Source organism: Rhinatrema bivittatum, chromosome 9 (assembly GCF_901001135.1).
Source record: "Rhinatrema bivittatum chromosome 9, aRhiBiv1.1, whole genome shotgun sequence".
In the NCBI taxonomy this organism is placed as follows: domain Eukaryota; kingdom Metazoa; phylum Chordata; class Amphibia; order Gymnophiona; family Rhinatrematidae; genus Rhinatrema; species Rhinatrema bivittatum.
Window position 1 is genome coordinate 127,820,523 of NC_042623.1, and position 14,984 is coordinate 127,835,506.

The 14,984-nt window shown below is 43.1% G+C and overlaps 1 protein-coding gene across 5 annotated transcripts in view; it reads left to right on the forward strand.

Annotated features, from left to right (window-relative positions):
• CNOT4 (CCR4-NOT transcription complex subunit 4) overlaps positions 1 to 14,984 on the forward strand; it is a 420,537-nt gene that overhangs the window by 165,038 nt on the left and 240,515 nt on the right. For all 5 annotated transcript variants that reach the window (XM_029615559.1, XM_029615557.1, XM_029615558.1 and 2 more), the window contains one exon: positions 8,475 to 8,600. In XM_029615559.1, coding sequence (XP_029471419.1) covers positions 8,475 to 8,600 — 126 coding nt within the window. The remainder of the gene's footprint in view (positions 1 to 8,474; positions 8,601 to 14,984) is intronic.

Below are 14,984 nucleotides of genomic sequence, written 5' to 3' on the forward strand. Positions count from 1 at the left end.
GGGTTTGCCGCGCTGGAAAATGGCGGCTTGTAACTGAGGCTCCGAGCGCAGAATAACTGCACTTATTAATTTCCCCCAATAAACTTACCAGGAGACGGCGACTTGCGACGGGGACCGAATCAGCTAGCAGGGTGCCTTAAAACTGCAAGGACTAAGGGGGTGCTGCTCGCTGCTCGGGGAGAGGGCGGCTCGAGTCTGAGACTCTTCACCACTGATAACTGGGCCCCTAAATACGTACCGCAGATAAACCCAAAAGCAGAGATCAACTGCAGTAACAGATTGAGCAGGCACTGTGCAGCATTTTCGCCTACAGGAAAAAGTCAGCCTGAGTCGAGACGAAGAAAATAAGAGACAGAGAAGTTTACCTCTTTGAGTTCACCCGCCCGCCATCTTGCTGCACGTGTGGTGACTGGATGCCCGACGTAGGCCAGTTGCGGCGGAACGACTGCTTGGGCGATTTAAAGTAGTGCACTCTGCCGGACAACAATAGAGACCAGAAACGGCCCTAATCTGCGGGCAAAATACAGCTACAATCGAACTTTAAGTCAAGTTGTGCAGAGAGCTGCGGTCTGAGCAGGCTGACTAGTGCAGGGGTCTCCCCCCTCCGCCCGCCCCTTCGGCACCACGCTAAAGTTGATCGCCACAAGAGCTGGGAGATAAGTACTCAAAGCAGACCTTTGATTTACGTTTTGTCACCTCTAGGTCTGCTGTCTGTAGTCAGCATTGTCTTGGGGGCGAGGTCGGGTGGAGTCGGAGAGGGTGCCTTGGATTTTAGTTAACATAGCCACGTGGCGGGTGGGATTGTAAGGAGAGCCTCAAAAGGAAAACAGCTTTGAATGTGTCTCAGACAGTCGACAGACTTCCCTGCAGTGTAAAACTTTAATGAGCCCTTGGATACAGGAAAACCGCATTTATCACCCTGTCATCAGTTTTACACCTTGGGGGCAGAGGTTCCTGACTGTACAGGGCTGCAGCGAGGGATTTAGTTAAGTGGATAAAAATTAAACAACGACAATAACACCGGAGCTTTCCTCGCCGAGCCAACCGCGTCTCTGAATAACGGCAACCAGAGCCAGGAGAAGATCAGTAAAATCAGCTTACATAACAACCCCAGCGGCAGGGCTAATTTGGCCTGGAGCGGAGGAGGACAGAGTACATTGGAGAAGCTGCGGGGCCCCCACTTTGAGACACTATCTCGGACAAACAAACACACGTAGATAGTTTATATATAAATCTACCATTGACACAGCTTACCGAGGCATCCTTCTCAATAAACAAAACTGCCCTCCTACAACAATCCCTCTTCAGCAACTAGAGGACGTATACGAAGGCGTGAAACAGCTAGAGGACCCAGCTTTCTCATGTGTCTTTAGGAGGTGATCCGTGGGGGGGGGGGGGGCACTGATGGAAGTGGCTGTGTTATAATTGCTTGGGGTTTGAGTATGTCCCCTCATCCAGTAGTTAATGTGGCTACTCCCGCTGGACCAAAGGAAATCTTTCTCTTACGCAACTTCCAATGAACTTCACTTGAGAGCAGTTCCTATTAAACATCCGCACAAGTCTACCTATCCTATTTAGAGTTAGCCTCCAGTTGATAGAGGGCGAAATGGCGGCCCGCAGGAAAGCCGCCATTTCGCCCTAAAGCAATTCGCCTTTCACAAATTAGCAGAAGAGCCAATGGCAGACAATCTGGTGACCCCACTCCCAGCCCAAGGCCTCGGCAGTGATGAAGAGGTGGATACAGGAAGGGGAGTGGAGGCCCTGGAGAATGTCCCGGAAGGCACAACCTCCAATTTTCCTACGAGGGATGAAATGCGAGGCTGGTTTATTGAATTACGGTCAGAAATGCGAAATCACAAAGCAGAAATATTAGCTTGCATGGAAAATATGAAAGAAGACATTGCCTCCTTGGGCTTACACGTGGACGAATTAGACGGCAGGGCGGATGGACACAGCGTGCAGCTGGAGGCTATGTCAACTCAAGCAAAACAGTTTACTGCAGAACTCGAGGCGCTGGGCGATAAAGTTGAAGATCTTGAAAATCGCTCCCGGAGGTCCAATATCCGCATTAGAGGAGTGCCGGAAGAAGAACAATATGCGGATAGCATGCAGACGGCGATATCCATATGCCAAGCTCTTTGGACTAGTTTCGGAACTCCCGTAGAGGAACCCGGCGGTATCCCGAGGGTGGATCTGGAACGGGCGCATCGAGCGCTGGGGCCTAAGCGAAACAATCAGCCAAGGGACATTATCATTAAATTTCTCCACTATCAACAAAAAGAGCAGATTGTGAAAATGGCACGGGCCCACCCGCAATGGAAGTGGAATAACCAGGATATTACCATCTACAATGATTTGGCGCCCGCTACACTGCAAAAGAGGTTCTTACTGCGAGAGGCGACGACGGTACTTCGTCGCGAAGAAATCCGCTACAGATGGGCCTTCCCTTTTGCGCTGATCTTCCAACATCAAGGCATTACGTACAGGGTTAAAACTTTAGCAGAGGCTGCTGAATGCCTCACTCAAGCTGGTATCCGCTTTGATTTCGCCATAGCCGCCCGACCCGCGGCTCCGATGTCTTCCGATGCCGATCTGCGGTGGAGACGACAGGGACCAGGCCGCGGACGACTGCGTCGACAACCAGTGGGCCCCAGGAATCTTACTCCCGAGAAAGGCTGAAGGAGCTAGACTTTCTCCATTGCTTGAATATAGAACGAACGAGGCCGTACTACATAAAGGACTTCCTATCTAAATTTCAATTTAAAGGTTTTCTAGTAATATGAAGTTCATTATTGATGAATATGGTTATTTTCATAGTATCCTGGTAGATAAGCTACATAACTGAGAAATGTTGCGTTAACATTAAGTATGTTGGGGTTCAGAGGGGGAAGGGGTGGAGGGGATGGAGCTGTGTGCAGCCGGCGGTACACGGCCGGTGCCCCCCCTCAGGGGTTAGATTCGCGGAAAATGGTGAGCGAATCCTTTTTGGTAAAGGCGAGGGTGGTAGGGGAGCTCAAAAATCTGTTCATCCTTTTTATAGTTGCCAGATCCCGTTTATTCTATGTTTCCAACAACAATATGCTGACGCACTCTCAATACCCAGAAAAAAAAAAAAAAAACCAAGGTACATTTGTTTTGCAACAGGACACCCCACAAGCAACCACACCGATGGTTGTCCTTTTGATTGATAATGGTTAGGTTGATCTCGCTTAATGTTAAAGGACTAAACACTCCTAGAAAGCGATTCCTCCTCCACAGCGAGTTATTACGTCACAAGACAGACATCGCATTCATTCAAGAAACTCATCTGAAACGTAAACATGAGCGACTGTTGCAGTTTAGAGAATTCCCTCACTCTTTTTTAGCCGCACGGGGAGCAGACGCTAAATATACAGGTACAGGGATTTTGATTTCAAAGCATTTGGTATTTGAGCATTTGTCCCATACAGCTGATCCGCAGGGGCGTTATCTCATCTTAAATATCCAGATCGGCTTGAAGAAAATCACGCTAGTGTCGGTCTACGCTCCTACCAAAGATTCAGGGCTCTTCTGGCAGGAATTACATAGAGTATTGGCCTTGCATGCGGATGGCCCAATTATCCTGGGAGGCGACCTTAATGTCTCGATTAAACCTGATATAGACACCTCTAAACCACATTCTCAGTTTCCGGGGTCCAGTAGAAAGGCACTGCGTAATCTTATATCAGACTGGAATTTAGTAGACATTTGGCGGAGCCGATATCCCAGATCTAGATCATACACTTTTTATTCTGCACCTCACGACAGTTATTCACGCATAGACTATTTTTTGATTGATAAGCTCCTGGGGAACCAGGTTGGGGGGTCAGAGATAGATGCCATCACTTGGTCTGATCACGCCCCCATAACTCTGGAGGTGGACCTAGCGGATAGAGATTCAGGTAGTCGGTTTTGGAGGCTGAATGAGTCCCTACTACAGGACGCAGATTTTGCGCAGGGACTGAATGACCAGATGCAGGAATATTTTAACTTGAATTCTGGGGGGGAGGTATCCCCTAACACAATATGGGAATGCTCCAAAGCAGTGGCAAGAGGGATTCTGATTGCTAGGGCGACTGCATGTAAACGCCAGGAACAGGGGGCACGTCTAGCTTTGCTCGGTAAAATCTCAGCCCTATCCCAAATCCATATGAAAACTCATTCTAAGCACTGCTATCAGAAGATACTGGCTCTCAAAGATGAATTAGCACAACTTGATAATAAGCAGATACTTTACGCTATGGACTCTTTACGACAAAAATACTATGAGGGTGGGAACAAGGCAGGCCGTCATTTAGCATGCCAACTTCGGGCACGGATCTCTCAAACTAATATATCCAAAATCAAAAATTCAGTAGGAGAGATCCTTACCACTTCGGCGGGAATACGTAACATTTTTACGGAGTTCTTTCAGAGCCTGTATCGGACTGAGGGTTCCATCCAATTATCTGACATAACTGCATATTTGCAGGAGTTGGACTTGCCAAGACTGACACAAGAACAACGGCAGAGCCTAGATGAACCAATTCAGCCTACTGAAATTGAGCTGGTGATTAAATCCTTGAAATCGGGTAAAGCACCCGGATTAGATGGGCTTTCTGGGGTATATTATAAAAAATGTGCACCCTCGGTGATAGAACCATTAGCCCAGTATTTTAATAATCTCCGGGAGGGAAACAGCATAGGGCCCCACAACAATACAGCTGGCATTACTGTTATTCCGAAACCGGGGCGAGATCCGGCACAATGTGGCTCTTATAGGCCCATATCGTTAATCAATATGGATCTTAAAATTTTGGCACGCGTAATGGCTCAGAGGCTCAATAGATTTCTCTCGCAGCTCGTACATACTGATCAGGTAGGATTTATCCCACAACGCATGGCGGCGGATAATATTAGGAAGGTTATTGATCTCATATGGTGGGCTAGGAAAACACAAACTCCTGCGGTATTATTATCCCTAGACGCAGAAAAAGCCTTCGACTTAGTGCATTGGCCCTTTCTTTTCTCCACTTTAAGACAAATGGACTTTGGGCCTTTCTTCTTGCATTGGTTACAACAGTTATATGACAACCCCTCGGCGAGGGTTAAAGTGAATGGCGGATATGGGACTGCCTTCCCTATTAGAAGAGGTACCAGACAAGGGTGTCCTCTCTCACCCTTGCTCTTTGCCTTGTACCTTGAACCCTTAGTAACCCGAATCAGACAAGCTAGGGATATACACGGAGTCAGATTGGGGCCTGAAGAATATAAGGCATCTCTGTTTGCCGACGATATCCTCTTAACTTTGACTAATCCAATACCATCCCTGGAGGGGGTAACCCGTGAGCTACAGCAATTTGGCAAAGTGGCAGGACTTAGAGTGAACTTCTCTAAGTCTGAGCTACTTGATGTGACCCTGAGTCCGGTAGAAATACAAACCATTAGCAGCAAGTTTCCGTATAAATGGGCAAAATCCCACATAAAGTATCTGGGGGTTCACTTATCTGCTAAGTTAACAGATCTGTATTATTTAAATTATGTACTGCTACTCGATAACTTAACGTTGGATATGAGCCGATGGAACAGACGCACCTTCTCATGGCTGGGAAGAATAGCCATCACTAAAATGACAATCCTGCCCAAATTTCTCTATTTATTTTCTGTCCTACCGGTGGAGATCTCTCCGCTTCTGATCCGCCGTTGGCAAAAAAGGATATTTGATTTTATCTGGCGCAGACGTCCTCCCCGAATAGCGCGTCAGGTTTTATATCTTCCAAAGTCCCAGGGGGGACTGGGAGTTCCTAATCTTCTAGGGTACTATAGGGCAGCTCAACTGCGGGCAGTAATTGACATTCACCGTCATCTGGAAATTAAACAATGGGTGACGATTGAACAGGCTCTTTTCGGTTCCATGGCCTTGCAAGCCATATTTTGGCAGCCTAGAGACACGTGGTGGACCGTTAAGGACGTCACATGGTCCCTACAGGTCACGTTGAACATCTGGAAGCAGAGCAGATGGCAAGTAGTCGGGGACTATAAATATTTCTACCAAACCTCTCTTCTTTATAATAGACATATTTTACAGGTGGCGGCTTGGAGGACTGCGGGTATCACCACAGTTGGTCAATTGATGTCCCAAGGGTCGCTCTTATCTATGCAGGGCCTAATGGATATCTCCCCCTTCCGTTCAAAAGATTTCCTGGCATATGCTCAAGCAGCTCATTTTCTTCAGACTATTCACCGTGCTAAAGAGTTAAGACCCAGTCGATCGCTGTTTGAGTCATTGGTGCAAAATAGTGACAGACTGAAGGGTATCATTTCTAAAATATATCAAGCACTTTTTCCAGCTAGTAAGGAAATTAGTACATTTGAGAGGCAATGGGCGTTGGACTTGGGGGAGCAATTAAGCCCACAATTTTGGGAGGCCATATTATATTTTGCTAGGAAGTGCTCCATTTCCGCAGGCCTGCGTGAAAATTGTTATAAAATGATATACAGATGGTACCTCACCCCAGATAAAATCCACAGGATATATCCGAATGCTTTGGACTCCTGCTGGCGCAACTGTGGAAATAGAGGTACTTATTTCCATATATGGTGGGACTGTCCAAAACTTCAAATCTTTTGGGAACTTCTATTTGCCTGGTTGAGTGACCTATTTCATGTGCCTCTTCAAGCGTCAGCCCTGATGGCTTTACTGCATGTGTTTCCAGATGTCCTTCATAAAACCCAGCAGCGCTTCTGTTCTCATACTTTTATAGCTGCTCGCAATTTGATAGCAGTAAAGTGGAAAACAGAACAGGTACCGAAGGTGCCGGAGGTCATAGATAAATTACATTTATATTATCGTTTGGCTTCATTAACAGCTACCAAATACGGGAGAATGGCCGCCTTTCGTGCCTCATGGAAATCGTTTGTGGAATATATTTCTTGCATGTAATCTGTTGTTTGATTAAGAGCTTAACTGTTCCTGGATAACTGGGGTGGGAGTGGATTATTCTTTACAAATATTCATATAGGGTATGAGAGTATTCGGGGGTGTGAATAAGCACTCATCATTTACCTTGGGGGATTCTGTAACAGAACGATTAGAGCTCCCCTACATAGGTGGGGTGGGGGAGGGAGGGGGGGAATTGGGGAAGTATTCTGTATTATGTATTCATCTTGCTATTGTAATAACTTTGTTACAATGAAAGTTAATAAAAGTATTAATTTCAAAAAAAAAAAAAAAAAGACAGGAAACAGAGTAGGATTAAATGGTCAGTTTTCACAGTGGAAAAAGGTAAACAGTGGGGTGCCTCAGGGATCTGTACTTGGACTGGTGCTTTTTAATATATTTATAAATGATCTGGAAAGGGGTACGACGAATGAGGTTATCAGATTTGTGGATGACACAAAATTATGCAGAGTAATTAAATCTCAAGCGGATTGTGATGAATTGCAGGAGGACCTTGTGAGACTGTAAGATTGGACTTCCAAATGGCAGATGAAATTTATTGTGGACAAGTGCAAAATGATGCATAAAGGGAGAAATAACCCTTGCTGTAGTTACACAATGTTAGATTCTATCTTAAGAGTTACCACCCAGGAAAGAGATCTAGGTGTCATAGTGGATAATACATGAAATCGTTGGCCCAGCATGCTATGGCGATCAAAAAAGCAAACAGAATATTATTAATTATTAGGAAGGGAATGGAAAATAAAATGGAGGATGTCATAATACTCTGTATCGCTCCATGAGAGATGAGACCGCACCTTGAATACTGTGTGCAATTCTGGTCACCGTATCTCAAAAAGGATATATCTGCACTGGAGAAAGTGCAGAGAAGGACAACCAAAATAATAAGGGGCATGGAATAGCTGCCCTATGAGGAAAGGCTAAAGAAGCAAGGGCTATTCAGTTTGGAGAAGAGACAACTGAGTGGAGATGTGATAGGAGTCTAAAAAATAATGAAAGGACTTGAACAAGTTAATGTAAATCGATTATTTACTCTCTCAGGTAATAGAAGGACCAGGTGGCACTCCATAAAGTTAGCAAGTAGCTTATTTAAAACAAACTGAAGAAAATTCTTTTTCACTCGGTGCATAGTTAAGCTCTGGAATTCATTGCCAGAGGATGTGCTTAAAGCAGTTAGTGTAACTGGGTTTAAAAAAGGTTTGGATAAGTTCCTAGAGGAAAAATCCATAAACTGTTATTATGGTAATTAATAAGCAATAGTAGCTTGTGATTTATCTAATGTTTGGGTACTTGCCAGGTACTTGTGACTTGGATTGGCCATTGTTGGAAACAGGATGCTGGGCTTGATGGACCCTTGGTCTGACCCAGTATGGCATATCTTATGTTCTTGTGGTAAATCCATTCTTATGTGGAATAGACTGCATAATAATGGTCGAAATTCATATTAAAGCAGTTATTTCTATTATTTATGTACAAGTTCCTAAATATTGTTTTCTTCTTTTTTTGTCTTATGTAGGCTTCTTTAGGCACAACAAAATATTGTAGCTACTTCCTTAAGAATATGCAGTGTCCAAAGCCAGACTGCATGTATCTACATGAATTGGGGGATGAAGCGGCCAGCTTTACTAAAGAAGAGATGCAGGTAGGAGCATACCACAGAAGCACTCTGGTGCTTCTGATGTAGAAATACACTCCGATTTCAGTCTTTACTGCCATGTGTAGGAGTAACCTTAACTTGTTCTGTGTTTTATTGTGACTGTTCGGATATATACCAAAAATTAATACTGTAAAAATGAAAAAAGAATCCAACAAAATATAACATTTCATCATGGAGTCAAAGAATGATTAATTTATAAAGTTGTGTTATATTTTCATAAGATGGTCATACAAAACTTAAGTAATGTTTTTTTTTAAACTCCATAGTGAAATTTAAAATATGTTAGTATGTATGACATTGTTATGCACTACCACAAACATTTTTGTGAAGGTTACAATTAATAAATCTGTGATAAATACATAATTAAAAGGAGGAAATGTTATTTCCTCTGCTTCTTCTATTAATTTCTGTAAGCCTTTTAAACTATTACTGTAGAATAAGTATTACCAGTTGCTCTAGAATTTTTGATGAGCTGAGAGAGGCATCAAGGGAGCTGATAGGCCACCAGTCATTAGGCAGAGTAATCGGGCAGACTAGCTAGGCCAATTGGTCCTGATTTGCCAACACTGTTTTACTGTTAAGAATATAATATCATTTTTCCTATATATGTTTTATTTACAAAGTAGCATCATTGTATAAGGCACTGTAAATATGTAATATAAAAAGACATGAGATAATTACAATAAAATATGATAAACAATGGAGACAAACAGGCATACAGAGCTGTATGACTTTTATTCCAAAAGGCTTAAAATCTAAGCATGAAGCTTTAAAAGAGGAGTAGAGGAGTAGATGAATCTGTATAACAGTCAGAGAACTGCTGATTTTATTTATTTAGTTTCTTTATTTATATAAAACTCTAAATATATATTCAAGAATGGAACACTGAGAGGAGAGGCTGGTGGCTGAAAGGAATCAGTAAGTTTTTGCTTGGGACATTGACATTGACTTTTTTAAAAGTATTGGGGCAAAGTTAACTATTTGGGAATATTATTTAGTGTGTTTGTGTGTTTGTGCCTTTAATAGTCAGTCAGTAAATAAAACAAGTTAGACTGTTTGCATTTTTAAATAGTCAGTCAATAAGGTAGCAGTAGGTAGTGTGTTTATTTTTTAAAAAGTCTGCCTGACTATTAAAGTGTCCTCCAGACTTTTAAAGAGCTAAGTGTTTTATTTAATAAATAACTGAGTGCATTGTATTGAAAAACAAAAAAAATCCACAAAAAAAAAAAAAAAAAACCCAACAAAAAAGTAGCCAGAAGCTAGAAATAAGCTAGGAGCAGTATATACCAAAGTAAAAAAGTTGAATATTTCAGCTCAGTTACTCACCTTGGAAAGGTGTTGAGGTAGTGTGATTAGGTTTGAATAGGGAACAAACATTTGTTAATCAAGGGAGCTGTGAGTCACTCAGGCTGACTAACTAAAGTTAGACTGTTTGTAATTCCCAACCCTCCCACCCCTCGCCCACCCACCCCAAGCTCATCCCTTAATTTATAGGCAGGTGCCACTTGCACAAAAAAAAACCCAAAAAAAAAAAAAAAACCCCATCAACAAAAACTTTATTGAGAATTCGATCAGACCCCAGTAGGCCACTACCAGACATATAGTGAATTCACTAATACATTTAAAGGAACTTAGACACATTCCTAATCCCATAGCAACCTAAAACTTAACTAGGAACTGATCAAAATTGAGATGAAGGCAGCAGTCCAGCAGCAAGAGGGGGGCTTCCCAGTCTTTTGCATCGAGTGTCACATGTATGATTTTTTACCCACCGGTGAGAAGTTGTACATGTGCACGCGATGCAAAGAGCTCCTGGCTCTCAGAGAACGAGTCCGATCTCTGGAGGCTAGAGTGGCAGACCTGGAGGAGCTGAGGGAGACAGAGAGGTATATAGATGAGACCTTCAGGGACATAGTAGTCCAGTCCCAACTTCAGACTGGCAGCCCTGGTGCTGCCTTGGAGGAAGAAGGTCTCATAATGGGAGAGCACCAACCAGATGTAGCAGGAAAGGATCCTGTAGCAAGGACCTGCTCTCTAGGTGATGCATTGTCCTTTCGCACTGAGGATATCTCCCCAAGGCCTACTGCCCAGGAGGGAAGGGTTAGGTCGGCCGTCATAGTTGGTGATTCGATTATTAGGAATGTAGATAGCTGGGTGGCTGGTGGGCGTGAGGATCGCCTGGTAACATGCCTACCTGGTGCGAAGGTGGCGGACCTCACGCGTCACCTAGATAGGATTTTAGACAGTGCTGGGGAGGAGCCGGCTGTCGTGGTACACGTGGGCACCAACGACATAGGAAAATGTGGGAGGGAGGTTCTGGAAGCCAAATTTAGGCTCTTAGGTAGAAAGATTAAATCCAGAACCTCCAGGGTAGCATTCTCTGAAATGCTCCCTGTTCCACGCGCAGGTCACCAGAGGCAGGCAGAGCTCCGGAGTCTCAATGCGTGGATGAGACGATGGTGCAAGGAAGAGGGATTCAGTTTTGTTAGGAACTGGGGAACCTTTTGGGGAAGGGGGAGTCTCTTCCGAAGGGATGGGCTCCACCTTAACCAGGATGGAACCAGACTGCTGGCGCTAACCCTTAAAAAGGAGATAGAGCAGCTTTTAAACTAGAACAAAGGGGAAAGCCGACAGTCGCTCAGCAGCGCATGGTTCGGAGAGATGTATCTTTAAAGGATACTAATGATGCACTAGAATTAGGGCATCCCGACAGTGAGGTTCCAATAATTAGAAAAGTAGTCCAAATGCCTGTAACTAAAAACTCACCTGAGCTAAAAAATTCTAACTTATCCCTATCAATTAAAAAGCAGAATAAAAATACAATCAAAAAACAAACTTTGAAATGTTTGTATGCTAATGCCAGAAGTCTAAGAAGTAAGATGGGAGAATTAGAATGTATAGCAGTAAATGATGACATAGACTTAATTGGCATCTCAGAGACATGGTGGAAAGAGGATAACCAATGGGACAGTGCTATACCGGGGGTACAAATTATATCGCAATGACAGAGAGGAGCAGTCGGGAGGAGGTGTGGCGCTTTATGTCCGGGATGGCATAGAGTCCAACAGGATAAACATCCTGCATGAGACTAAATACAAATTGAATCTTTATGGGTAGAAATCCCTTGTGTATCAGGGAAGACTACAGTGATAGGGGTTATACTACCGTCCACCTGGTCAAGATGGTGAGATGGACAGTGAAATGCTAAGAGAAATTAGGGAAGCCAACCAAATTGGTAGTGCAGTAATAATGGGAGACTTCAATTACCCCAATATAGACTGGGTAAATGTATCATCGGGTCACGCTAGAGAGATAACGTTCCTGGATGGAATAAATGATAGCTTTATGGAGCAAATGGTTCAGGAACCGACGAGAGAGGGAGCAATTTAGATCTAATTCTCAGTGGAGCACAGGACTTGGTGAGAGAGGTAACGGTGGTGGGGCCGCTTGGCAATAGTGATCATAATATGATCAGATTTGATTTAATGACTGGAAAAGGAACAGTGTGCAAATCCAAAGCTCTCGTGCTAAACTTTCAAAAGGGAAACTTTGATAAAATGAGAAAAATTGTTAGAAAAAAACTGAAAGGAGCAGCCACAAAAGTAAAAAATGTCCAAGAGGCGTGGTCATTGTTAAAAATACCATTCTAGAAGCACAGTCCAGATGTATTCCACACATTAAGAAAGGTGGAAAGAAGGCAAAACGATTACCGGCATGGTTAAAAGGGGAGGTGAAAGAAGCTATTTTAGCCAAAAGATCTTCATTCAAAAATTGGAAGAAGGATCCAACAGAAGAAAATAGGATAAAGCATAAACATTGGCAAGTTAAATGTAAGACATTGATAAGACAGGCTAAGAGAGAATTTGAAAAGAAGTTGGCTGTAGAGGCAAAAACTCACAGTAAAAACTTTTTTAAATATATCCGAAGCAGAAAGCCTGTGAGGGAGTCAGTTGGACCTTTAGATGATCGAGGGGTTAAAGGGGCACTTAGAGAAGATAAGGCCATCGCGGAAAGATTAAATGATTTCTTTGCTTCGGTGTTTACTGAAGAGGATGTTGGGGAGGTACCCGTAATGGAGAAGGTTTTCATGGGTAATGATTCAGATGGACTGAATCAAATCACGGTGAACCTAGAAGATGTGGTAGGCCTGATTGACAAACTGAAGAGTAGTAAATCACCTGGACCGGATGGTATACACCCCAGAGTTCTGAAGGAACTAAAAAATGAAATTTCAGACCTATTAGTAAAAATTTGTAACTTATCATTAAAATCATCCATTGTACCTGAAGACTGGAGGATAGCAAATGTAACCCCAATATTTAAAAAGGGCTCCAGGGGCGATCCGGGAAACTACAGACCGGTTAGCCTGACTTCAGTGCCAGGAAAAATAGTGGAAAGTGTTCTAAACATCAAAATCACAGAACATATAGAAAGACATGGTTTAATGGAACAAAGTCAGCATGGCTTTACCCAGGGCAAGTCTTGCCTCACAAATCTGCTTCACTTTTTTGAAGGAGTTAATAAACATGTGGATAAAGGTGAACCGGTAGATATAGTATACTTGGATTTTCAGAAGGCGTTTGACAAAGTTCCTCATGAGAGGCTTCTAGGAAAAGTAAAAAGTCATGGGATAGGTGGCGATGTCCTTTCGTGGATTGCAAACTGGCTAAAAGACAGGAAAACAGAGAGTAGGATTAAATGGGCAATTTTCTCAGTGGAAGGGAGTGGACAGTGGAGTGCCTCAGGGATCTGTATTGGGACCCTTACTGTTCAATATATTTATAAATGATCTGGAAAGAAATACGACGAGTGAGATAATCAAATTTGCAGATGACACAAAATTGTGCAGAGTAGTTAAATCACAAGCAGATTGTGATAAATTGCAGGAAGACCTTGTGAGACTGGAAAATTGGGCATCCAAATGGCAGATGAAATTTAATGTGGAAAGTGCAAGGTGATGCATATAGGGAAAAATAACCCATGCTATAATTACACGATGTTGGGTTCCATATTAGGTGCTACAACCCAAGAAAGAGATCTAGGTGTCATAGTGGATAACACATTGAAATCGTCGGTTCAGTGTGCTGCGGCAGTCAAAAAAGCAAACAGAATGTTGGGAATTATTAGAAAAGGAATGATGAATAAAACGGAAAATGTCATAATGCCTCTGTATCGCTCCATGGTGAGACCGCACCTTGAATACTGTGTACAATTCTGGTCGCCGCATCTCAAAAAAGATATAATTGCGATGGAGAAGGTACAGAGAAGGGCTACCAAAATGATAAGGGGAATGGAACAACTCCCCTATGAGGAAAGACTAAAGAGATTAGGACTTTTCAGCTTGGAGAAGAGACGACTGAGGGGGGATATGATAGAGGTGTTTAAAATCATGAGAGGTCTAGAACGGGTAGATGTGAATCGGTTATTTACTCTTTCGGATAGTAGAAGGACTAGGGGACACTCCATGAAGTTAGCATGGGGCACATTTAAAACTAATCGGAGAAAGTTCTTTTTTACTCAACGCACAATTAAACTCTGGAATTTGTTGCCAGAGAATGTGGTTCGTGCAGGGTAGTATAGCTGTGTTTAAAAAAGGATTGGATAAGTTCTTGGAGGAGAAGTCCATTACCTGCTATTAGGTTCACTTAGAGAATAGCCACTGCCATTAGCAATGGTTACATGGAATAGACTTAGTTTTTGGGTACTTGCCAGGTTCTTATGGCCTGGATTGGCCACTGTTGGAAACAGGATGCTGGGCTTGATGGACCCTTGGTCTGACCCAGTATGGCATTTTCTTATGTTCTTATGTTCTTAAGTAAGAGTAGTCTTTTAAAATAAGAAACATTTTAGGTTGTGCAGACTCTAAGGCATAACTCTTTTTGGCAAACTCAAGCATTGCAAATTCTGGGCTGTAATTTCACTTAGGTTGCTTACTCATTAAAGGGTAGGTCTATCCTGGATGACACCTACTCCACAGTTTCTGCCTGAAGGATCTTTTGTTGAGGTAAGAATAAAAGATAAGTGCAAGCCCTCTTAGAGGAGACATTGTGCTGACACTGAATACAAGCTCTAGGCATCAGATGTTGAATCTTTCTGACTGATGTGTGAGCATGTGCAATATGATTAGAGAGGACCCTGCAACTGTTCCAGAGAATGAAATAGGAGCAGTGGGGAATGCTGGACTCCTGGACTCTCCCTCTCTCTCTCTCTCTCTCTCTCTCTCTAATCCCTGTAGTACCCTTTCTAAAGTTTGATGTAATTCAGTGGCTTAATGATGGGTACAAATCGGAGCCTTACTTGTTTAGGCAGTCAGTTCCATTCGGAGAGCAAGAGCAGAGAGACATAGGAATCAAGAGAGACTATTACTAT